The sequence below is a fragment of the Heterodontus francisci genome, chromosome 5 (genome assembly GCF_036365525.1).
Source record: "Heterodontus francisci isolate sHetFra1 chromosome 5, sHetFra1.hap1, whole genome shotgun sequence".
Classification (NCBI taxonomy): domain Eukaryota; kingdom Metazoa; phylum Chordata; class Chondrichthyes; order Heterodontiformes; family Heterodontidae; genus Heterodontus; species Heterodontus francisci.
Genome location: NC_090375.1, coordinates 116741063 through 116766964, shown reverse-complemented (window position 1 = coordinate 116766964; position 25902 = coordinate 116741063). Strand labels below are relative to the sequence as shown.

General features: G+C 43.8%; 1 protein-coding gene across 3 annotated transcripts in view; it reads right to left on the bottom strand.

Annotated features, from left to right (window-relative positions):
- prex2 (phosphatidylinositol-3,4,5-trisphosphate-dependent Rac exchange factor 2) overlaps window positions 1-25902 on the bottom strand; it is a 638971-nt gene that overhangs the window by 365384 nt on the left and 247685 nt on the right. For all 3 annotated transcript variants that reach the window (XM_068030918.1, XM_068030919.1, XM_068030920.1), the window contains exon 13: window positions 18672-18721. In XM_068030918.1, the coding sequence (XP_067887019.1) occupies window positions 18672-18721 (50 nt within the window). The remainder of the gene's footprint in view (window positions 1-18671; window positions 18722-25902) is intronic.

Below are 25902 nucleotides of genomic sequence, written 5' to 3'. Positions count from 1 at the left end.
GTTTACCAGAATGAAGAAAGTCTTCAAACCTTGGAGGGAGACTTTTGGTGTTAACCACCCTCACCCAGCCAACCCCAAACATAATAAGCTGTCTTTACTAATTAAAAAATTGCTACTGAAATGATCTAATCCCCCTGAAAACTGTAAAGGATAAATACAGTAAGGCAATGTGCGATTACCTGCACATGATGCAAGTGATGCAGGCTGCATGAAAACTTTGTGCTGCCCACTCATCTACCATACGACCATACTAATTAAGAGCAAAAGTAGGCCATTTAGCCACGCTAGCCTGCTCCGCCATTAAATAAGATCATAGCTGATCTGTTTCTGTCTCGAATTCCACACTCCCATCTACCCCCGATAACCTTTGATTCCCTTGAATAACAAGAATCTATCTACCTCCGCCTTAAAAATATTCAATGACCCCGCCTCCACCACCTTCTGAGGCAGAGAATTTCAAAGTTGCACAATCCTTGTCTCTGTCCAAAAAGGGTGACCCCTAATTTTCAAACAGTGGCCTCACCCACAAGCGGAAACATCCTTTCCACATTCACCTTCTCAAGACCATTCAGGATCTTATATACTTCAATCAATTCTCCCCTCACTCTTCTCAACTCCAGTGAAAACAAGCCCAGTCTATTCAACCTTTCCTCAGAAGACAACCCGCTCATTCCAGGTATCAATCCAGCAAACCTCCTCTGAACCGCCTCCAACGCATTTACATCCTTCCTTAAATAAGGAGACCAAAACTGCACAGTATTCGAGATATGGTCTCACCAGTGCCCTGTATAACTGAAGCATAACATCCTTACTTTTATTTTCAATTTCTCTCGTAATAAAGGATAGCATTCCATTAGCTTTCTTTATTACTTGCTGTACCTGCATACTAACCTTTTGTGACTCATGCACTAGAACACCTAGATCCCTCTGCACCTCAGAATTATTCAGTCGTTTCCATTTAAGAAATACTCTGCTTTTTTATTCTTCCTGCCAGTGAACAACTTCACATTTTCCCACATTATACTCCATCTGCCAATTTTTTCCCCACTCACTCAACCTATCTATATCAGTCTGCAACCTCCTTATGCCCTCTTCACAACATACTTTCCGACCTATCTTTGTGTCATCTGCAAATTTAGCTACCATGCCATCGCTCCCCTCAACTAAGTCATTGATATAAATTGTAAAAAGTTGAGGCCCCAGCACAGACCCTTGCAGGTCTCCACTCGTCACATCCTGCCAATCAGAAAAGGACCTATTTATGCATACTATCTGTTTTCTACCAGCCAGCCAATCTTCTATCCATGCTAATATGTTACCCCCCTACACCATGAACTCCTACTTTGCACAATAACCTTTTATGTGGCATCTTGTCAAATGCCTTCTGGAAATCCAAGTACAGTACGTCAACGGGCTTCCCTTTATCCACAGCACATGTTACTCCTTCAAAGAACTCCAATAAATTGGCTAAACATGATTTCCCTTTCACAAAACCATGCTGACTATTCCTGATTACCTTGAGTTTTTCTAAGTGCCCAGTTCCTTCTGATCGATTCTAGCAGCTTCCCCACAACAGACATCAGGCTAACTGGCCTATAACTGACCTCTTTTCTGCCTCCCTCCCTTCTTGAATAGAGGGGTTATATTTGTTACTTTCCAGTCTGATGGCACCTTTCCAGAATCTAGCGAATTTTGAAAAATTAACACCAATGCATCTACTACCTCATTAGACACCTCTTTTAAGACCCTAGGATGAAGCACATCAGGACCCGGGGACTTGTCAGCCTGCAGTTCCATCAGTTTGCTCAGCACCGCTTCGCTGGTGACTGTAATTTCACCAAGATCCTCTTTTCCTTCCACCTCCTGATTTACAGCTATTATTAGAATGTTTTTAGTATCCCCTATCATGAAGACAAAAGCAAAATATTTGTTCATTTCATCTGCCATTTCCTTATTATCTATCATTCACTCCCCATTCTCACTCTCCAGAAGAGCAATACTCACTTTACTTATTCTTTTCCTTTTTAAATACATGTAGAAACTCTTGCTATCCATTTTTTACATTTCTAGCTAGCTTCCTCTCATACTCTAATTTATTTCTCCTGATTAACCTTTTAATCATTCTCTGTCACTCTTGATGTCTTGACCAATCATCTGACCTGCCACTCATCTCTGCACAATTATATGTTTTTTCCTTAAGTTTGATGCTTTCCTTAACTTCGTTAGTTAACTACGGATTGTGGGTCCTCCCGTGAGAATTTTTCTTTATAGTAGGAATATACTTATTCTGAGTATGCTGAAATATTCCCTTAAATGTTTACCACTGCTTCTCTATTGATCTGTCTCCTAGCCTAGTAATCCAGTTCACTTCAGCTAGCTCGGCTTTCATGCCCACATAGTTGCCCTTATTTAAGTTTAAAATACTAGTCTTCGACCCATTCCTCTCTCTTTCAATAAAAGAGAAAATACTGCAGATGCTGGAAATCTGAAATAAAAACAAGAAATATTGGAAATACTCAGCAGGTCTGGCTGCATCTGTGGAAAGAGAAGCAGAGTTAATGTTTCAGGTCAGTGACTGGCAAATATTAGAAATGTAAAAGGTTTTAAGCAAGTAAAGTGGGGGTGGGGAAAGAGATAACAAAAGAGGTCACAAAATAGGACAAGGTCACAGAGAATAACTGACCAGAAGGTCACGGAGCAAAGGCAAATGGTATGTTAATGGTATGCTGAAAGACAAAGCATTAGTAAAGAGAGTGTGTTAATGGACAGAAAACTGAACAGCTGGGCCCCAAGCAAAAACATGAAAAAAAACAGTGGGTAGGCACAGTAGAAACAAACTAAACAAACTAAAATAAAATAAACAAATTAAAATTAAAAAAGAAAAAAGAAAAAATAACTAAAAATAAAAATAAAAAGGGTGGGGGGCCCGTCATGCTCTGAAATGACTGAACTCAATATTCAGTCCGGCAGGCTGTAGGGTGCCTAATCGGTAAACGTGGTGCTATTCCTTGAACTTGCGTTGATGTTCACTGGAACAGAGATGTGGGCATGAAAGCAGGGGGGAATGTTGAAATGGCCTGGAAGCACAGGATCATGCTTTCGGACTGAGAGGACATGTTCCACAAAGCGGTCACCCAGTCTGCGTTCGGTCTCCCCAAAGTAGAGGAGACCCTCTCTCTTTCAAACTAGTTGTAAAATTCAATCATATTGTAGTCACTGCTACCTAGAGGTGCCTTTACTCTGAGGTCATTAATTAACCCTGTCACGTTATACAATACCAAGTCTAATATTAAATCAAAATACTGTAGATACTGGAAATCTGAAATAAAAACAAAAAGTGCTGGAAATACTCAGCAGGTCTGGCAGCATCTGTGGAGAGAGAAGCAGAGTTAACGTTTCAGGTCTGTGATCTTTCATCAGAACTGGCAGAGGTTAGAAAAAAATTAGGTTTTAAGCAAGTGAAGTAGAGGGGGGTGGGGGAGAGACACATCTACTCTGATGATGCAACCTTCCACAACAGCGCTTCTGATATGTCTTCCTTTTTCATCAATCGAGGAATCCCACCCCCCCCCCCCCACTACTGTGGTTGACAGGGCCCTCAACTGTATCTGGCCCATTTCCCGCACTTCTGCTATCACCCCTTTCCCTCCCTCCCAGAACTGTGACAGGGTTCCCCTTTTCCTCATTTTCCACCCCACCAGCCTCCACATCCAAAGAATAATCCTCCGCCATTTCCGCCACCTCCAGCGTGATGCCAAATGCATCTTCCTCTCCCTTCCCGTCAGCATTCCGAAGGGATCGTTCCCTTCGCGACACTCTGGTCCACTCCTCCACTACCCCCAACACCTTGTCCCCTTCCCACGGTACCTACCCATGCAATCACAGGAGGTGTAATACCTGCCCTTTTACCTCCTCTCTCCTCACTATCCAAAGCCCCAAACACTCCTTTCAGGTGAAGCAGCAATTTACTTGTACTTCTTTCAATTTAGTATACTGTATTCACTGCTCACAATGCAGTCTCTTCTACACTGGGGAGACCACATGCAGATTAGGTGACCGCTTTGCGGAACACCTCCACTCAGTCCAAAAGCATGACCCTGAGCTTCCGGTTTCTTGCTATTTCAACACACCCCCCTACTCTCATGCCAACATTTCTGCCTTTGGCCTGCTCCAGTGAACATCAACGCAAGCTCGAGGAGCAGCACCTGATCTTTCGATTAGGTACTCTACAGCCTTGCGGACTGAACATTGAGTTCAATAACTTCAGAGCATGACCCATAACTGGCCTATTTTCAATATTTTATTTTTTAACCATGTGCCTGTTTTTCATGTAGTCAGAGCTGCTCATTATTCTGCTTTTAACACTCTCTCTGGACTAATGCTTTGTCTTTCACCACATGCATTAACACTCTCTTTGCCTTTGTCCCAGGATAGCTTTGTTATTTAATCACTCCCGCCCTTTGCCCTATCACACACCTCCCCCTTTGTTCTCTCCCCCACCTCCCTCCCCTTTACTTGCTTAAAACCTAATTCTTTTCTAACCTTTGCCAGTTCTGATGAAAGGTTACAGACCAGAAACATTAACTTTGCTTCTCTCTCCACAGATTCTGCCAGACCTGCTGAGTATTTCCAGCACTTTTTGTTTTTATTCCAAGTCTAATATAACCTGCTCTCTGGCTGGTTCCAGAACGTGCTGCTCGAAGAAACTATCTCTGAAAAGCATTCTATGAACCCCTCATCCAGGCTACTGATTTTTCCAGTTTATATGTAGATTAAAATCACCCATGATTATTTCCGTCCCTTTATCACAAGCACCCAATATATTTTCTTGGATACTTCGTCATACATTATGGTTACTGTTAGGGGGCCTGTAGACCACTCCCACTCATGATTTCTTTCCCCTACTATTCCTCATCTCCATCCAAATCGATTCTACGTCCTGACCTCTTGAACCAAGGTCATCTCTAACTGTTGCAACCACTTGATTAACAGTGCTACCCCTCCACCTTCAACTAGCTTCCTATTCTTCTTGAGTGTTATATACCCCTCACCTTCATTTCCCATATTACTCTCCTGCCTTCACTCTACCTCTTGATTTGTTACATCTACCCAAGCTTGATCCCTCTCCCCCTTGTTTAGCTTAAAGCCCTCTCTACGTCCCTAGTTATGCGGATTGCTAGAAGACAGGTATCAGCATGGTTCAGGTCTAAACCATCCCAATGGAACAGCCCCCATTTTCCCCACTACTGGTGCCAGTGCTCCACGAACCAAAACCCTCTTCACCCACACCAGTCTTTGAGCTACATGTTCATTTCGCTAATCTTATGTGCCCTCTGCCAATTGGCATGTGGTTCCAGTAATAATCCAGAGATTATTACCCTTGGGGTTCTGCTTTTCAATTTGTTGCCTAACTCCTCATACTGTCGAAGCGGAACCTCTTTCCTAGCCCTACCTAAGTCATTGGTACCTACATGGACCACGGCAACTGGATTCTTCCCCTCCCACTCCAAGTTCCTGGCCAGCCCTGAGCAGATGTCCCAAACCCTGACACCGGACAAGCAACACAGCCTTCTGGACTCACGCTCTGGGCTGCACAAAACAGTGTCAATCCCCCTCACTATATTATTCCCTACTACCACTACATTCCTTTTTGCTCCCCCCACTTGAATGGCTTCCTGTACCACTGTGTCAAGGCCAGTCTACTCATCCACCTTACAGACCTCACTTTCATCCACACAGGTTGAGAGCACCTCAAACCTGTTCGACAATTTCAAAGTCTGAGGCTCCTCCACTACTGTCTGCTCAGTCCCTTTACATGCCTCACTCATGGTCACATCTTCCTGTCCCTCACTGCAGACCAAAACAGATGACCCTGTTCTCAGAGGCGTGACCGTCCTCCGGAACAAAGTGTCCAGGTATTTCTTCCCCTCCCTTATGTTGCGCAGTGTTTGCAGTTCGACTTCCAGATCATTAATAATATCAATAATCCTAATCCGGAATTCCTCTAGCTGCTTACACTTTCTGCAGACGTGTTTGTCCTGGATCGCCTTTACATCCAGGAGCTCCCACATACCACAGCTGCAACATAACATCTGTCCTGCCATTGTTAATCATCAATCTCCATGACTGCGGCATGCAACCCAGCACTAATCGCACTGCTGAATGGCTGCATGCTCAACAAGGAGCCAGGTTTGTGCAAGGATGACACCAATTAAAGCTAGCCAGCATTTCTTAAAGCCAGTCTGACCTCTTAAAGGGGAGGTGCATTCTGGCTGCAGCAAGGGCTGGAAGTGGCTGCGAAAGACATTCTTAGCAGGAAGAAACTGCAACACTGGAGCAAAGGCCAGAGAGAGGGCTCCTAGGTTCTCAGATGTAGCGCGGGAGGTCTTGCTGCAGAAGGTGGAAAGGAGGAGAGACATTATCTTACCACAATGGGCCAGAAGGCCCTCCAGAAATACACTGCAAAAACAGTGGGAGCAGACAGCCACAGAGATCAATGCCTGGTCCCCAAGGACCTGGCTATAGTGCCAAGACAGTTCAATGATCTCAGATGAATGGTCAAGGTTAGTGGATGCATGTTCAAATGCAATCTCCTGCCAGCGCACCAGCAACCACTCACACTGCTCAGTGTACTACAACCCCATTACTCACCCATCAGCAATCTCCAGCAATCAGGACTCATGTCTAAAGTATATAACAAACATACAAATTAGTAGCAGGGGTAGGCCACTTGGCCCCTCGAACCCGCTCCGCCATTCAATAAGATGGCTGACCTAACTGTAACCTCAACTCCACATTCCCGCCCACCCCCAATAACCTTCCACCCCCTTGCTTATCAAGAATCTAACTACTTCTGCCTTAAAAATATTCAAATACTCTGCTTCCACCGCCTCTTGAGGAAGAGAGTTCCAAAGACTCTCAACCCTCTGAGAAAAAAAATTTGCCTCATCTCTGTCTTAAATGGGTGACCCCTTATTTTGAAACAATGACCCCTGGTTCTAGATTTTCCCACAAGAGGAAACATCCCTTCCACATCCCCCCTGTCAAGACCCCTCAGAATCTTATACGTTTCCATCAAGTCAGCCCTGACCCTTCTAAACTCCAGCAGAAAGAAGCCGGGCCTGTCCAACCTTTCCTCAGAAGACCACCGGCCTATTCCAGGTATTAGTCTCGTAAACCTTCTCTGAACTGCTTCCAATGCATTCACATCCTTCCTTAAATAAGGAGACCAATGCTGTACACAGTACTCCAGATGTGGTCTCACCAATGCCCTGTACAACCAAAGCATAACCTCTCTACTTTTGTATTCAATTCCCCTCGCAATAAACGATGACATTCCAATAGCTTTCCTAATTACTTGCTGTACCTGCATGCTAATCTTTTGCAATTCATGCACTAGGACACCCAGATCTCTCTGCATCTCAGAGCTCTGCAATCTCTCACCATTTAGATAATATGCTTCTTTTTTATTGTTCCTGCCAAAGTGGACAATTTTACATTTTCCCACATTATACTCCATTTGCAAGATCTTTACCCACTCACTTAACCTATCTATATCCCTTTGTAGCCTCATGTCCTCTTCACAAGTTACTTTCCTATCTATCATTGTGTCATCAGCAAATTTAGCAACCATACCTTTGGCCCCTTCATCCAAATCAAGTATGTAAATTGTAAAAAGTAGAGGCCCCAGCACTGATCCCTGTGGCACACCACTTGTTACATCTCGTCAACCAGAAAATGACCCATTTATGCCTACTCTGTTTCCTGTTAGCTTGCCAATCTTCTATCCATGTCAATATGTTAGCCCCTACATTATGAGCTTTTATTTTCTGCAATAACCTTTGATGTGGCACCTTATCAAATGTCTTCTGGAAATCTAAGTACAATATATCCACCGGTTCCCCTTTATCCACAGCACATGCTACTTCTTCAAAGAATTCCAATAAATTGATTAAACGTGATTTCCCTTTCACAAAACCATATTGACTCTGCCTGATTACCTTGAATTTTTCTAAATGCCCTGCTATAACGTTTTTAATAATAGCTTCTAACATTTTCTGTATGATTGATGTCAAGCTAACTGGCTTGTATTTTCCTGCTTTCTGTCTCCCTCATTTTCTGAATAAAGGAGTTACATTGGCTAGTTCCAATCTCATGCAACCTTCCCGGAATCTAGGGAATTTTGGAAAATCAAAACCAAAGCATCAACTATCTCACTAGACACTTCTTTTAAGACCCGAGGTGAAGTTCATCAGGACCCAGGAAGTTGTCAGCCCGCAGCTCCAAGAATTTGCTCAGAACCACTTCCCTGGTGATTGTAATTTTCTTGAGCTCCTCCCTCCCTTCTATTTCCTTCTTTACAGCTATTTCTGAGATGTTACTTGTATCCTCTGTGGTGAAGACCAATGCAAAATATCTGTCCTATTCATCTGCCATCCCCTTATTTTCCCTTATTAATTCCCCAGAATCTATAGAACCAACACTCACTTTGTTAATTCTTTTCTTCTTTAAATATCTAAAACTCTTACTATCTGTCTGTATATTTCTCACCAGCTTTCTCTCATACTCTATTTTTTGCATTCATACACTTCACCTCACCCTCACATACTTACCACTGCTGCAAACCTCACACCCACTTCTCATAGCTTGCACTTACTGCCAGCTATTCAGCTATGACAAGCACATTACCAAAACACATTGCTCTGCACAAACCAACACTCTTACCTCTCTCTTGCAGGACAAGGCAGCACATTACAGGAGGTAGCAGGAAAGAACAGGTGGGGAGCGGGAGGGAGATTGCAGGCATGGCTGCATTTCCAAGGGGGCGAGGACAAGAGGATATTCAGCATTATTGGTGAAGCCATCATGAAGGCCATGACAAGCAGTGGTGCTGAAGCCATCCAAGATGATGGTATGTTCCTGCCTTATGCACCCACATCAGATATGACGTACAGACTGCAATATGATGTAACCATGCACCACTTTCTTTCCACCCAAATGCCCATCCCTCACCCAACCCATCCCATGTACATTTATGTGTTCAGATACCCAAGAAAAAACATCTAGCCAGCCAGTGGTGCCTAAGGATGAAGACCCAGAGGAAGAGCAGACCTCTGAGGAAGAAGCACCATCACTTGATCTGACACTCACAGACAGCAGCTCAGATACTGGTGCAACCCAAAACCTAGAGGGTAGTATCAAGCTGGAATCTGAGTGGGATGAGACACCTGGCATGAGTGGACTGCAGACAGGCCAGGGGAAAGGCTAACCCATGTGCCAGCATATGGAAGATGAGGTGGCAGGCACGTTCTGCTGCAGAGGATTCAGCTGAGGACTTTGATGGGATGGCATACAGGAAAGGGATGATGGGCATGCATGTAGAAATGCTTGGAACCCTGGCAGACCTGCCAGAGAGCCTGTTGTCACTGCCAAGGAGCACGGAGGAGTGCAACTCCAACTTGGGCACAGGGCTTCGCACAGAGCTTGGAGCATGCATTCCAGCGTGGAAGTGGTGCCCAGCTCGATGAGAACACTTACCTTCCGGGAGCGGAGCGGAACGGACCTGTGGGAAGAATGCCGAGTGCTGAACCGATAAATCGACCCCGAGGATCGAGGCCCAGTCTCTTACCTTCCAGGAGTGGAGCTCTTCCAGCGCGCCGGAGTTTTGAAAAAAAAAAGGCAGTGACATCAGAGGAAAGCTGCAAGGTGATTGGTTGGTGAGTAGCAGCTGCTAGAATATCTTTTAAAAAAAGAGGAACATTTTTTTTTGTTGGTAAAAAAATCCTCTGGTGATAAGGTGAGTACTACTAAAGTGTTTTTTTTTAAGGACTTTATATTGAAGTGAATAGAAAAAGGCCCCTAGTGTAATTAGTATTTTTTAATTAAGGGAGTAACGAATTAACCTAAGGGGAAGTCATGGCAGGAGAGCTCAGCCCCGTGATATGCTCCTCCTGCGCTATGTGGGAAATCAGGGATGCTTCCAGTGTCCCTGACGACCATGTGTGCAGGAAGTGCAACCATCTGCAGCTACTGTCTACCCGCATTACGGAGCTGGATCAGCAGGTGCATTCACTGTGGAGCATCCGCGATGCTGAGGACGTCATGGATAGCACGTTTAGTGAGGTGGTCATACCGCAGGTAATGGCTGCACAGGCAGAAAAGAGATGGGTGACCAGACGGAGTCGTAGGTGCAGGCAGATAGTGCAGGAGTCCACTGTGGCCATCCCCCTCTCAAACAGATATACCGCTTTGGATACTGTTGGGGGGGGTGGTGGGGGTGACCTCCCAGGGAAAAGCAGCAACAGCCAAGTTTATGGCACCACGGAGGGATCTGCTGCACAGCAGGGGAGGAAAAGGGTTGGAAGAGCTGTAGTGATAGGGGATTCTGTTGTAAAGGATGCAGATAGGCATTTCTGGGGCTACAAACGAGATTCCAGGATGGTATGTTGCCTCCCTGGTGCTCGGGTCAAGGATGTCTTGGAGCGGCTGCAGAACATTCTGAAAGAGGAGGGTGAGCAGCCAGAGGCCGTAGTCCATATTGGTACTAACGACATAGGCAGGAAGAGAGATGAGGTCCTGCAAAGTGAATATAGGGAGTTAGGCAGAAGGTTAAAAAGCAGGACCTCTAGGGTTGTAATCTCAGGATTACTCCCTGTGCCATGTGCTAGTGAGGGTAGGAATAGGAGGATTAGGCTGAAGAGCTGGTGTAGGCGGGAGGGCTTCAGCTACTTGGATCATTGGGATCTCTTCTGGTGCAGAGGTGACCTGTACATGAAGGACGGGTTGCAACTAAACTGGAGGGGGACCAATATCCTTGCGGGGAGGCTTGCTAGTACTACTCGGGAGGGTTTAAACGAGCCTTGCAGTGGGGTGGGACCCAAAGTAGTAGTCTTTCAGATGAGATAGTTGAGGAAAATGTAGAGGTCAAAGCAAATCCAGTGGGCAGACCGGGCAGGTGCAGGACAGGGAGCGTGGAAGGTCTGGTAGGCTAAACTGCATTTACTTTAATGCAAGAAGCCTTACAGGTAAGGCAGATGAACTTAGAGCATGGATCAGTACATGGGATTGTGATATTATTGCTATTACAGAAACGTGGTTGAGGGATGGGCAGGACTGGTAGCTCAATGTTCCCAGGTACCGATCCTTCCGGCATGACAGAGGTGGAGGTAAGAGAGGAGAGGGAGTTGCACTATTGATTAGGGAGGACATCACGGCAGTACTTTGAGAGGATATCCCGGGGGGGAATGTCCAACGAGGCCATATGGGTAGAACTTAGAAATAAGAAAGGGGTGATCACTTTGATGGGATTATACCATAGGCCCCCCAATAGTCGGAGGGAAGTGGAGGAGCATATATGTAGGGAAATCACAGATAGGTGTAGGAATTATAGGGTTGTAATAGTAGATGATTTTAACTTCCCTAATATTGACTGGGACTGCCTTAGTGCTAAGGGATCAGATGGGGAAGAATTTGTTAAGTGCGTCCAGGATAGTTTTCTGAAGCAGAATGTGGATGGCCCTACTAGAAAAGGGGCTACACTCGACCTCCTCTTAGGAAATGAGGATGAGCAGGTGGTTGATGTGTCAGTGGGGGAGCACTTTGGGACCAGTGACCATAACTCTATTAGCTTCAAGATAGTTTTGGAAAAGGATAGGACTGGTCCTCAGGTTGAAGTCCTAAATTGGGGGAAGGCTAATTTCGATGGCATCAGACAGGAAATCTAAAAAGTTGAACGGGAGAGGCTGTTTACAGGTAAAGGGACGTCTGGCAAGTGGGAGGCTTTTAAAAGTGAGATAGGAAGAGCTCATGGCCGGCATGTTCCTGTTAGATGGAAGGGCAAGGCTGGCAAGTTTAGGGAACCTTGGTTGACGAGGGATATTGAGGGTCTGGTCAGGACAAAGAAGGAGACATATGTCAGGTATAGACAGCTGGGATCAAGCGAGTCCCTCGAGGAGTATAGGGGATGTAGGACTACAATTAAGAAGGAAATTAAGAGGGCGAAAAGGGGCCCATGAGATTTCCCTGGCAGATAAGATAAAGGAGAATCCTAAAAGATTCTATAAGTATATTAAGAGTAAAGGGGTAAGCTAGGGAGAGAGTAGGATCAGTGTGGCAATTTATGTGTGGAGCCATGGGAATTGGGCGAGGTCTGAAATGAATATTTCTCGTCCATATTTACCATGGAGAAGGTCATGGAAGCTAGTGAGTTCAAGGGAGGGAACACCGATATCCTGGAGCATATCAACATTACAAAGGAGGAGGTGTTGGAGGTTTTGAAGTGCATTAAGGTGGATAAATCCCCAGGTCCTGACCAGGTGTATCCTAGGATGCTATGGGAAGCAAGGGAGGAGATTGCTGGGGCCCTGGCAGAGCTTTTTGTCTCATCATTAGCCACAGGTGAGGTACCGGAAGACTGGAGGATAGCTAATGTTGTGCCTTTATTTAAGAAGGGCAGCAGGGATAAGCCAGGGAACTACAGGCTGGTGAGCCTTACATCAGTGGTGGGAAAGTTATTGGAAGGGATTCTGAGAGACAGGATATATATGCATCTGGAAAGGCATGGTCTGATTAGGGATAGTCAGCATGGCTTTATGCGTGGGAAATCATGTCTCACGAATCTGATTGAGTTTTTCGAGGAGGTGACCAAGAGGTTATAAAGAGAGCTTGGATAGGCTGGGTCTGTTTTCCCTGGAGCGAAGGAGGCTGAGAGGGGACGTGATAGAGGTATATAAAATTGTGAGAGGCATAGATAGGGTAGATAGCCAGAGTCTGTTTCCCATGGTAGGGGTGACTAAAACTAGAGGGCATAGATTCAAGGTGAGAGGGAGGAGGTTTAAAGGGCATCAAAGGGGTACATTTCTCACACAAAGAATAGTGGGTATCTGGAATAAGCTTCCTGAGGTGGTAGTGGAGGCAGGAACAGTAGCAACATTTAAGAGGCATGTGGACAGGTACTTGAATGAGCAAGGCATAGAGGGATATGGAATTAATGCAGGCAGGTGGGATTAGTATAGTTAGGCATTATGGTCGGCATGGATGCGGTGGGCCGAAGGGCCTGTTTCTGTGCTGTACGACTCTATGACTCTATGACTTGCGGAACCAACCATGATGCAGTGTGTAATGGCCGATGTTTCAGCTTTCATTGCAGCACAGGCAGAAGCTACCCAATGTCTCTGTGATGTAGTGGAAGCTCAGACTGAGTTCATGAAAGTTCTGCTTGATGCTATGCAAGCCCAGTTTAGTGCCCTGCAGGCTCAGGCTGTCGCCATTATAGCTGCAGATACCAGTCCTCAAAGGGGCTTCAGGGTCTCAGAGCAGATTACTAAGTGGCGCTGTGATGCATGAACCTGCACCCACCACTGTCACTCTGCCAGTACCCTGCTGTTGCTTCTCAGCTAACCAGCCCTTGCAGAGGTGGTGCAGTTCAAAGCCAGGCCTCCAAGTCCTGGAGCTGCATTATGGTGTCCTGCAAGGACATCTGCATCTGCAGATTCCCCCATTGAAAGTTAGCAGCCTTCCACCAACCAGCCACTGTGTAGGAGCACTAGACCAGGCAAAGGCAAGACAGAGGAAAGCACATGGGTGAATTGTTGCGTTTTGTACATATTATTGGAAGTCTCATAGGATAAGGTCATATGGAATGGTTGTTTTGTAGTCTTTTTATTTCAGGATGCCGTGCTAGTCCTAGGAGAAGGTTGGAGCAATGGTGATCAGGATTTTTTTCAGAGGAACCAGAGTCTGATGATATGCTCACGGACAGCCTGTCCAGAGCGATGCTGCCCCAACTGTCACCTCCCTTTCTCCTCCTCCTCTTCCTGATGTGGCTACGATGGACAGGTTGTGGTGGACGCCAGCAGGTGAGCAAGAATAGGATGCATGCAACTGTGAATACTGGAGGGCTTCGCCAGAGTGCTCCAGGCAGCAGAACCATTGCTTTAGGACACCAGTGGTCTGCTCCACAATGTTCCTAGTTGGCAGCATGGCTGTGATTGTAGTAATGTTGTCCACGTGTAGCTGGGTGGTGGAGTGGTGTCACCAGCCATGTGTACAGCAGGTATGTCTTGTTGCTGAACAGCCACCCTCTGACATGGTGGCTCGAGGATTGCTGGAACAGCTGACTAACGCAGGATGAAAGCATCATGACTGCTGTCAGGAGATTGGGAGTGTAGTCACAAACCAACTGCACGTTCAGGGAGTAGAATCCTTTGTGGTTACAGAATATCTCCCCATTGAGATACAGAGATATGCATGCAGTCAATGGCTCCCTGCACCACTGGGATGTCTACTATCTTGGCAAAGCCACATGCCCTCTCCTCTTGCTGCTTAGCCAGAAGACAATGAAGTTCCATCACCTGGCATACAGGGCCTCAGAGACCTCCCAGATGCAGCGATCGACGTCAATCTGAAACACGTTGGCAATGTCGCCAGTTCCAGCCTGGAAGGATTCATTGGCATCGAAACTGAGGGCCACAGTGAGCTTGAATTTCTGTGATGACCTCCTTGGAGAAGCATAGTCACCAAACACACTGCGCCTGGCTGAGGTACAGATAGGAGAGTTGCCCTCTGAAGACTTTAAGTAGCTAAGGCCTCCTACTGAAAGCCCTCCTCCTCCTCCCTCTGGGAACAGCTCCTCCTCTTTGCTGCCTCTGTTCCATCTCCCTGTCATGCTCCAGCCCAAGAAGAACTGCAACTATAGCTCCCATGACTGGGCGTAAGTGGTATACTCAGAGGCCCTTACAAAGTACATCACTTCTTTCAAAAGTCTGGCATCACTCCTTTCTGACTGCAAGAACTTCAGTTAACTTCTCCAACAAAACAGTACTTCCACTAACTCTGCAGCAGCAAGTAGATAGTCAAAATCACCTAAAAGTTAGTTCATGAAGCCTTTCAATAGCGATAGTGGGGGTCCCTCATGCAGCTGAATGCATGTTCAGTTATGCATGCTTGAGAGAACATGTTAACACAAACAGCGAAGTCCAAATGGGTTCCAAATCAGCACTGGATGCTAACTGACGTCACAGTCTGTCCAATCTGCATGCTTCCAACACTATTGCCCTCCACAGCATGGTAATTGGCACAGGCTGTGCCAGAGGCTGTAGGAGACAGATTCCCCCACCCCTCCATTTTTTCTTTCACCAGCTCCCATAGCGCCAAACCAGCGGTGCTATGGAGCTGAATTTTGGGGCTTGTAATCCTTGTTTGCACAGTCACCTGAGGATACTGTATTGTATTTTTGAAAAGAACAATTCACTAACAGGAATGCATTCCATGGCATAAATCTCCACTTTGCTTGTAGCATAGTTTTCTTCACAGTCTAGTGTCATTTGTGCAACAAAGAATAAATACAAAAAGAAAACAGCTTCACATCTTGATTGTCTTCTGGGGTGAAATTTGTGTATGAAAAATGTTCAAATTCAATGGAAATATTGCAAACATTATGGAAAGAAATTCAAACAATAATTGAAATAATATATGCACTGAAAATCAGGCTAGTGCTGTAAGCAGACCTTTTCAGGGAACATTGCCGATCACTGCCGTTGGGGGGGGGGGGTGGGGGGGTGCGGAGGAGGGTATACTGATTAACTTTGGGTTATCATGCAAAAATCTCCTACCATTGCTGCTGTGTAGCCTGAGATTGCTTCTATATTATCACAAAGCACACAACATATGTAATAGTCAGTTACTTGCCGGGCCTCAAGCACTCAGTGATTTTGACTGTGGAACTGGCACAGAATTTTGTCTTTGTCATCTCCTCTGTCTTTTTACCCTTCTTCAAACAGCTTTCACTACCGTAACTGCATTGGCACCAATGACTGAGGTACCAATACTAATGGAGTTAGTTGGCAATGTTCTAAGCTGCGTTAATTTGCAGTTTAATAATTTTCATACAGTTACTTAATTAGTTTGTTTTGCAGAATTTCTGAAAGCATCTTGTGAGTCCCTAATAGGGGCTCTTTATTCAAGATGTTTAAAGTGCTGATATATACAAATTACGGCCTGCTTAGCCTTTTTGCCTTGCATACCCAGGAGCAGGCAGGGATGAAATTTTGGGATGCCTCACCTTGACTACAGTGCCCTGTCCTTTCAGGGAAAACAGCACCTACCCATATCTAGGTTGGTGCATCGTGAAGATGTGCAAATGAGAAAACAGGGCATCTATTGTGTTTCCCATCATTTGCTCTCTAGTAACACCAGATGGTAATGCTGCAACTATTTTAAGGCCCCAGCATTCAGGGAATGTCAGATGGAACACCAGGGCATAAACTGAAGAGGGACCGGCGCAAGCACTCTCAGAGCACAGCATCCATAAGTGCAATGCCACATTCTTGAGATAATTTGTAATTTTACAAAGACAGTTCACTGGTCTTCTCCCTTGCACTGTGGCAGGCCTTGAGGCTAGTTGCAACAACTCCCCAGCAGAGGCCAGGGCTCCCATCTTTATATGTAATAACCCGGGGGTCAGAACTATGGTTCGGATCAGCAGGTCATCGCACCTCTCATTGAAGGTTTGAGGGGTGCGGTAGGGTTTAGTGAGGGCAGTAAGCTAAGGCCCACCTTTCATAGTATGGCTAACACTGACAGTGGTCTATTATCCAGTGAATCTGTTGGCACCTGTCTTTAGTTAGACTGGCATCTGCACGTTTAGGTTTTAAAATTTTTGTGTGGCAAGTAGCTGAAAGTGAGCGCTAATAAATTTGCAGAGAGGTAAACCAGGCACCTGAGATCAGAGTGAAGAATGCAAACAATTATGCATTTCCTTAACCAATCAGATTGAAGGATTGAGAAAATTAGCAGTGCAAGGACTATGAAAGAAGTGCAAATTAGATTGGGTAAATTCAATGCCAAATCAGGTCCAGAAAGCAAACATACAGAGGGGGGAAATTTGGATTAAGACAGGGAGGAAAAAAGACAGAAAAGGAAAAGTAAAAAAAAATTAAAATTCACAATTTTAAAATCTCCAACAACAATCAAAAGCTGAAGGAATGAGACTCCACCCTTGTAAGAGTTCATTTTCAGTACCAGGGAGTTTGTTTTCAGTAATTAACACTAATCATGTCAGTGAAAGGGAACTTAGATTGAAATAGACAAGATTTAACTTTCTGTGGTGAGTTTAGTTCATATTTATCACGCAAACACAGCAGCTTCATGCCACTCAATGCATATCAACGGTAAACCAGATAGAGAGATGCCGTTTTTGAGTAGCTACTGGCAGACCACTGGAACTCTGAGAGCAATGTTTGCATTTCCACATTTAATCATGGATCTGCCCTCACCTGAAGTTGCTGTAGCAGTTGTGTGTAAATAATGACGAGCATCATTAAGCTCACCACTATTTTGGCAGCAAATTAGGGTAGTAAGTTTTTTCTCATTTGCAGCTCTAAAAACATATATGCCCTTGTTTGTTTAATCTGTAGTGAAGCTTCCCCATCATTTGAGATAAACATTTGTTATTAAATGTAACACCAACTAGTATCAACAGCAAGAATTGGACTTGTCAGCATTTAAACATACAAGATGTATAATACTATAATTAGGAACTTTAATTTTTAATGGGAAAAGTTTTTGCGAAAAGTTATAATAATTAGGCTCCACTCATCATCTCAGGAATATAGGAACATGGGAAAGAAGCAGCCCATTTTGTTCTTCCAGTCTGTTCTGCTATGCACTTTAAACAAAAACAAACACCAGTTTAATATTTAAGTGCCACATTTTTAAAATTGGTTACATTTATTGCCCAGCCCTAATTGCCCTGAGAGGTTAGTGGTGAACCTTCTCCTTGAACCACAGCAGTGATGTGATTGACAGTGTTTTTACACTGGAGTTACATAGGGCTGTCCAATATTTGTCTTATGAATCGAGTTTTGTTGCAGTTCTTTTATAATAAGTGGCTTGTTAGGCCATGTCAGAGGGCATTAAGAGTCAATCACGTTTATGTCACATGTATGCCTGGTACAGGTGACAGATTCCCTTCATTAGTAAACCAGTTAGGTTTTCATAACAATCCAGCAGCTATAGAGAATACATTTCTGGCACTAGTCCATAAATTACCACATTTATTGAGTTCACTTTCCCAAGTGCCATGGTAGGATTTGAGCTGATGGCCAGAAACACTCCACTACCTGTCTCGCCTGACTTTTCACCTAGCCAGGTGATCAACTAGATGTTGACACACATTGGTGACTGTAAACAGGGGAAAGCTCAATTACAGGTATCCAAGGCAAAGTAAATAGTTTAACATGTCCAATTTTCCAAACAACAATTACCAGTTCAGCATTGTTTCTTATGCTATTTAAAACATTTGTCATATTTCTTATGTTGGGGGCATTTTAAAAATATATTATGTTTGGATCAAGATATCCCAAATCCTGGACAGACTTGTATTCTTTTGCTGCAAAAATTTGCCTTGAAGTTCATAGAATTCTAGGGTCCCTGGTTTCATGTATGTGCAAAAGTTTAATGTGTTTTGGATAAACAGCTAACCTGTACCAGAATTCAACCTTCATGTGATTCATTAACAGAAATGTTTCAAGAAATAAAAAGATTTATGGGACGAGCTCTAAAAAAGGCAGCAAGTCAGTGAAATGGCGATTGTGTACTACCATATGGCAAGTTTTATTACAACTCTGTTCAAACTAACACGATAAATTGAAATAATACTTGATTTTACTTACTTGATCACAGGAGTAAAGAGACTATGGAGTCGATAGTAAAGCCTGACACCCTGTCAAATGAAAGAAAATATTACTCTTTCTACTAGCAAATGTTCACTTGCAATTTATACACTCTAATTAGCAGTTTAGTATTTATTACTTTCCTATTGATTACTCTTCTCTGGATTGTGTTATTGTGGGCTTTTAATCTGATACGCTGATTACTCTTCTGTGCCATACTTTCTAAGTACTTCCTGAAATTCCTTCATCTTTTAACAAGTCTTGCTGTTAAATTTCAGACTTATACTTGGATGTAAGATGTAATGGTTCTATCTAAGTGCAGCCCAAATTCAAATTTTGGGAAGAGGCAGGTGATGCTTTGGCCTGCGCCTTTTACATCCTACGATTGCTTTTCAGCATAGCCGAGAGTGTTCTCGGGCTACTCCAGAATTCTGCCCAATATGCCCATTAAGCCCAATGGATTATTCGGCAACTTAAGAGTTAGCATGAGTTCTATCGAGGTGCTCAATAGATGAATTTGAATAGTGCTTTGGTCCATGCAGTATATATTTAAAGTGCTTCAACTTTTCCCTCAACAACTGTCACAAAAGCAATATTGTAGATTCCCCAGGGCAACACTGCTTCAGACCTCATCATACTCTTGGTCCAATCATGGACAAAAGATCTGAATTCTAGAGGTGAGGTGTGAGTGACTGTCCTTGACATCAATGCAGCATTTGATTGTGTGTGACATCAAGAAAGTCTGAAGTCAATGAGATCAGGGGGAAAACTCTTCACTGTTCAGAGTCATACCCAATACAAAGGAAGATGGTTGCAGTTGTTAGAGGCCAATGATTTCAACCCTAGGATATCGCTGCAGGAGTTTCTCAGGGCAGTGTCCTGGGCCCAACCATCTTCAGCTGCTTCATCAATGATATTCCCTCCATCATAAAGTCAGAAATGGGGATGTTCACTGATGATTGCACAATGTTCAGTACAATTCACGACTCCTCAGATACTGAGGAGCATACTGCAAGACATGGACAACATCCAGGCTTGGGCTGATGAGTGGCAAGTTACATTCACACCACACAAGTGCCAGGCAATGACCACGTCCAACAGGATAGTATCTAATCTTCTCCTCTTGATGATCAATGGCAGTACCATCACTGAATCCCCCACTATCAACATCCTTGGGGTTACTATTAACCAGAAACTGAACTGGACCAGCCATATAAATACTGTGGCTACAAAAGCAGGTCAGAGGCTGGATATTCCGCACGTTCTTCCTTTTCATACAGTTGTTTAATTCCCTTTTGAATGCTTCAATTGAATCTGCCTCCATCACGTTATCAGGCAGCGCATTCCAGACCTTAATCACTCGCTGTGTGAAAACGTTTTTCCTCATGTCGCTTTTGCTTCTCTTACCAAATACTTTAAATCTGTGCCCTCTCGTTCTCGATCCTTTCACGAGTGGGAACAGTTTCTCTCTCTCTAACTCTGTCCAGACTCCTCATGATTTTGAATACCTCTATCAAATCATCTCTCAGCCTTCTCTTCACCAAAGAAAACAGTCCTAACTTCTCCAATCTATCTTCATAACTGAAATTCCTCCTACCTGGAACCATTCTCGTGAATCTTTTCTGTACTGTCTCCAGTGACCTAACGTCTTTCCTAAAGTGCGGTGCTCAGAACTGGACGCAATACTCCAGCTGAGGCCAAATGAGTGCCTTATACAAGTTCAATATAACTTCCTTGCCCTTGTACTCTATACCCCTATTAATAAAGCCCAGGATACTGTCTGCTTTATTAACTGCGCTCTCAACCTGTCCTGCCACCTTCAATGACTTATGCACATATACACCCAGGTCCCTCTACTCTTGCACCCTCTTTAAAATTGCACCCTTTATTTTATATTGTCTCTCCATGTTCTTCCTACCAAAATTAATGACTTCACATTTCTCTGCGTTGAACTTCATCTGCCACCTGCCTGCCCATTCCACCAACTTATCTATATCCTTTTGAAGTTCTACACTACCCTTCTCACAGTTTGCAATGCTTTCAATTTTCATATCATCTGAAAACTTTGAAACTGTGCCCTGTACACCAAGGTCTAGGTCATTAATGTATATCAGGCAAAGCAAAGTCCAACATTATCCCTGGGAAACTCCACTACAAACCCTCCTCTAGCTTGAAAATATCCATTAACCACTACTGTTTGTTTACTGTCACTCAGCCAATTTTGTATCCATGTTGCCTTTATTCCTTTATTCTTTATTCTACACGTTTGCACACAAGTCTGTTGTGTGGCACTGTATCAAAGACCTTTTGAAAGTCCATGTACACCATATCAACAGCATTGCTCTCATTAACCCTCTCTGTTACCTCCTCAAAGAACTCCAGCAAGTTAGTTAAACTAAAAAATTCATGCTGGCTTTCCTTAATTATCTCTCATTTGTCCATGTGACTATTGATTTTGTCCCGAATTATTTTTTCTAGAAGTTTTCCCATCACCAAAGTTAAACTGACTGGCCAGTAGTTGCTGGGCATCTTTACACCCCTTTTTGAACAAGGATGTAATTTTTGCAATTCTCCAGTCCTCTGGCACAACCCCCAAGTCTAAAGAAACTGGAAAACTATGGCCAGTGCCTCTACGATTTCCATCCGCACTTCCTTCAGTATCCTTGGATGCATCTCATCTGGTCCTGATTTTTTTATCCACTTTAAGTACAGACAGCCTAAGACTTCCTCTTTATCAATTTTAAACCCCTCTAGTGTCTGACTTACCTCCTCTTTCAACATTGCCTGAGTTGCATCTTCTTCCTTGGTGAAGACAGATGCGAAGTATTCATTTAATACCTCAGCTATGCCCTCTGCCTCCATGTGTAAATCCCCTTTCTGGTCCATAATCAGCCACACTCCTCCTGTTACCACCCTTTTACTATTCATATGCCTATAGAAAACTTTGGGATTTCTTTTCATGCTCTTTCTTTGCTTTTTCACTTCCCCTTCTAGACGTTCGATATTCAGCCTGCTTCTCAATAGTATTTCTTGGAGTTCATCTGAAGAACATGAATACCAAAGGGGTTATGTACAAGATATTGGTGAATGATTCACTGACTCTTAACCAAAAGATGCAGAAATATTGCTCTTGTTTTTGATTACTAATTGGAACCAAAGAGGTTGAAATGATGAAGGGAAAGTTTTACCACATTTGAGAATCTTTAATTCTACTATTTAAAGCTGTGTGATTCCACAGTTTACTTTTTAGATTGCCAGGGTATTTATATTATTACCGCATAAGAATTTTTTAGTCATTATAAATAGCAACATAGTATTTAAACATGTTTACATTCTTTTAGAGTGTACCCACAATTTTGCTAAAAATGTAAACAAATAAACCTGCATGAAAGCAATTACGATGTCACTAAATATCGCAAACATTCTATTAAAGTTCGACTAATTTGCTTTAAAAAAATCTTACTCTGGCGGATGCTGCAGGTAATTACTTCAGCAATAACTTAGTTCTTAAGAAATATTGAAGTCTAACATTAAACCATACAGCATATTTGAGTTGGAATAAACTACAATATTTTCTAACAGGTAATGCACATTTCAAGAAGATTATCTAAAATCAACAAACATCGCAGCAATATTTTTTAAATATTTCGAATAACTATTAAGAGTTTCATTTATGTAAATAGAGTAGGCAGTTTTCACATAACAGAATGTATTAGAAAATCCTGTTCTCTACATTTTGTAAAATGTTGTTTTTGTTGAGTCTTCCTCACAACAATGTGAAAATGTCAAGGCTGGCAAATAGAATCATTTTCTAACTTGGACACCCAGTATCCATATCAAGCCTTTACAATGAAGCCCTGCACACTTGCATGAATTTCCACAGTACGATCCATTTATTGATCCATGTATCAGTTGATTTCCTCATATTACACATCACAATGTGAAGAACCAATATGAAACAATATGCTGTTATTTTATTGATCATATATAGCACAGGGTGCATTTAGAATTAGAATTAGAACATTACAGCGCAGTACAGGCCCTTCGGCCCTCGATGTTGCGCCGACCTGTGAAACCATCTGACCTACACTATTCCATTTTCATCCATATGTCTATCCAATGACCACTTAAATGCCCTTAAAGTTGGCGAGTCTACTACTGTTGCAGGCAGGGCGTTCCACGCCCCTACTACTCTCTGAGTAAAGAAACTACCTCTAACATCTGTCCGATATCTATCACCCCTCAACTTAAAGCTATGTCCCCTCGTGTTTGCCATCACCATCCGAGGAAAAAGACTCTCACTATCCACCCTATCTAACCCTCTGATTATCTTATATGTCTCTATTAAGTCACCTCTCCTCCTCCTTCTCTCCAACGAAAACAACCTCAAGTCCCTCAGCCTTTCCTCGTAAGACCTTCCCTCCATACCAGGCAACATCCTGGTAAGTCTCCTCTGCACCCTTTCCAAAGCTTCCATATCCTTCCTATAATGCGGTGACCAGAACTGCACGCAATACTCCAGGTGCGGCCTCACCAGAGTTTTGTACAGCTGCAGCATGACCTCGTGGCTCCGAAACTCGATCCCCCTACTAATAAAAGCTAACACACTTTATGCCTTTTTAACAGCCCTATTAACCTGGGCAGCAACTTTCAGGGATTTATGTACCTGGACACCAAGATCTCTCTGTTCATCTACACTACCAAGAATCTTCCCATTAGCCCAGTACTCTGCATTCCTGTTACTCCTTCCAAAGTGAATCACCTCACACTTTTCCGCATTAAACTCCATTTGCCATCTCTCAGCCCAGCTCTGCAGCCTATCTATGTCCCTCTGTAACCTACAACATCCTTCGGCACTATCCACAACTCCACCAACCTTCGTGTCATCCGCAAATTTACTAACCCACCTTCCTACACCCTCTTCCAGGTCATTTATACAAATGACAAACAGCAGTGGCCCCAAAACAGATCCTTGCGGTACACCACTAGTAACTAAACTCCAGGATGAACATTTGCCATCAACCACCACCCTCTGTCTTCTTTCAGCTAGCCAATTTCTGATCCAAAGCTCTAAATCACCTTCAACCCCATACTTCCGTATTTTCTGCAATAGCCTACCGTGGGGAACCTTATCAAATACCTTACTGAAATCCATATACACCACATCCACTGCTTTACCCTCATCCACCTGTTTGGTCACCTTCTCGAAAAACTCAATAAGGTTTGTGAGGCACGACCTACCCTTCACAAAACCTTGCTGACTATCGCTAATGAACTTATTCTTTTCAAGATGATTATAAATCCTGTCTCTTATAACCTTTTCCAACATTTTACCCACAACCGAAGTAAGGCTCACAGGTCTATAATTACCAGGGCTGTCTCTACTCCCCTTCTTGAACAAGGGGACAACATTTGCTATCCTCCAGTCTTCCGGCACTATTCCTGTCGACAATGACGACATAAAGATCAAGGACAAAGGCTCTGCAATCGCCTCCCTGGCTTCCCAGAGAATCCTAGGATAAATCCCATCTGGCCCAGGGGACTTATCTATTTTCACACAGCTGTGGACCACAACTGCTGGCTGCTCCCCCTCCCCCCTCAGGGTGCTCTGCAGCCAGTGACATTGTTGACCCTGGCACCAGGGAGGCAACACACCATCCAGGATTCACGTCCGCGACCACAGAAATGCCCGTCCCCTCCTTAAACTATTGAATCTCTATCACCATTGCTCTTCCAATCTTCCCCACGCCCATGCACAGCTGAGCCATCCATGGTGCCATGGACTTGGCTCTGACTGCATTCCCCACATGAGCCATCGCTTTCATCAGTATTTAGAATGAAATACTGGTTGGAGAGAGGGAGGCACTCAGGGGTCTCCTGCACTACCTGCCTGTTTCTTCTTGACTGTTGGTGATCACCCATTCCCTCTCTCCCTGCATACCCTTAAGCTGCAGGGTGACCACATCTATAACCGTGCTATTTACGAAGCTCTCAAACTCATAGACGTGCCGCAGTGACACCAGCTGCTGCTCAAGCTCCAAAACCCAGGGTTTGAGCTGCTGAAACTGATGAAACTTCCTGCACATATGGTCATCCAGGACCTAAGAAGCGTCCCAGAGCTCCTGCATAGCATAGGATGTGCACTCGAGAGGTCGGAGCTGCCCTGCCATTCCTCTATCTATTTGATAGTAAACATTACTATTACTAATAAACCTTACTACTTTAAAAAAAAGCAGCAATTCACTCCTGGTATAAATACTTGTTGTTCTAAGTGAGCTGAAGTCAAGTCTAGTCTTAAGGAACAAAAGATTTTATTTACATTTCTCTACAAACTTTGTAAGCAATATTTGCAGAGATCAATAGGGACCCCTCCCTGAAACACAACATTTCCCACCAGAGATGATGGGCCATCCTCAGCATCCAGCAATACCACTCCAAATCAGCCACTACAAAGTATTTAGCTGCAACTATATATATATATATATATTAACCTCACTTTCAGAAGAGCACCCACTATTAAATTGGTTTGATTTCTTTCTATTTTATTGTTGCCAATTTCCAATTATTGTCAAAATATGCATTGCTTGGTGCTGTCCTGTACCCACAAAGAAACACGCTTAAAGCTTCTCAAACTATTTAACATAGAAAGAGCCATTACAACCAGCAGATCAAGCAGACTTTAATCCCATCGTCCTGGGCCACATTAAAATACAAGTCTCAGAAATGAAAGTACATGTATGACCCCACTGTGACACCCAGTTTCCTCTCTAACATTTTCTTTCAACTGATTACACATCCACTATGGGTCAAATTATTAAATCCTTGCCATTACTGAAATTGGTTTGAAGCGCTCGGATCAGTATCCAGGATTGGTAAGGCTGCCGATCCATCCCTTTACATTTCAGCCAGTCACAGATGGATCTACCACATAAATCAGTAACTCTGTCAGTGAAACAGACCCTGATGGGCACCCAGCAAATTAAAGAACATCTGAGAAATGTCTTCTCATTATATGGAGAATTAGAGTCATAGAGTTATATAGCACAGAAACAGGCCCTTCGGCCCATTGTGTCTATGCCGGCCATCCAGCACCGAACAATTCCAATCCCAATCTCCACCACTTGGCCCGTAGCCTTGTATGCTATGGCGTTTTAAGTGCTCATCTAAATACTTCTTAAATGTTGTGAGGGTTCCTGTTTCTACCACCTCTTCAGGCAGTGTGTTCCAGATT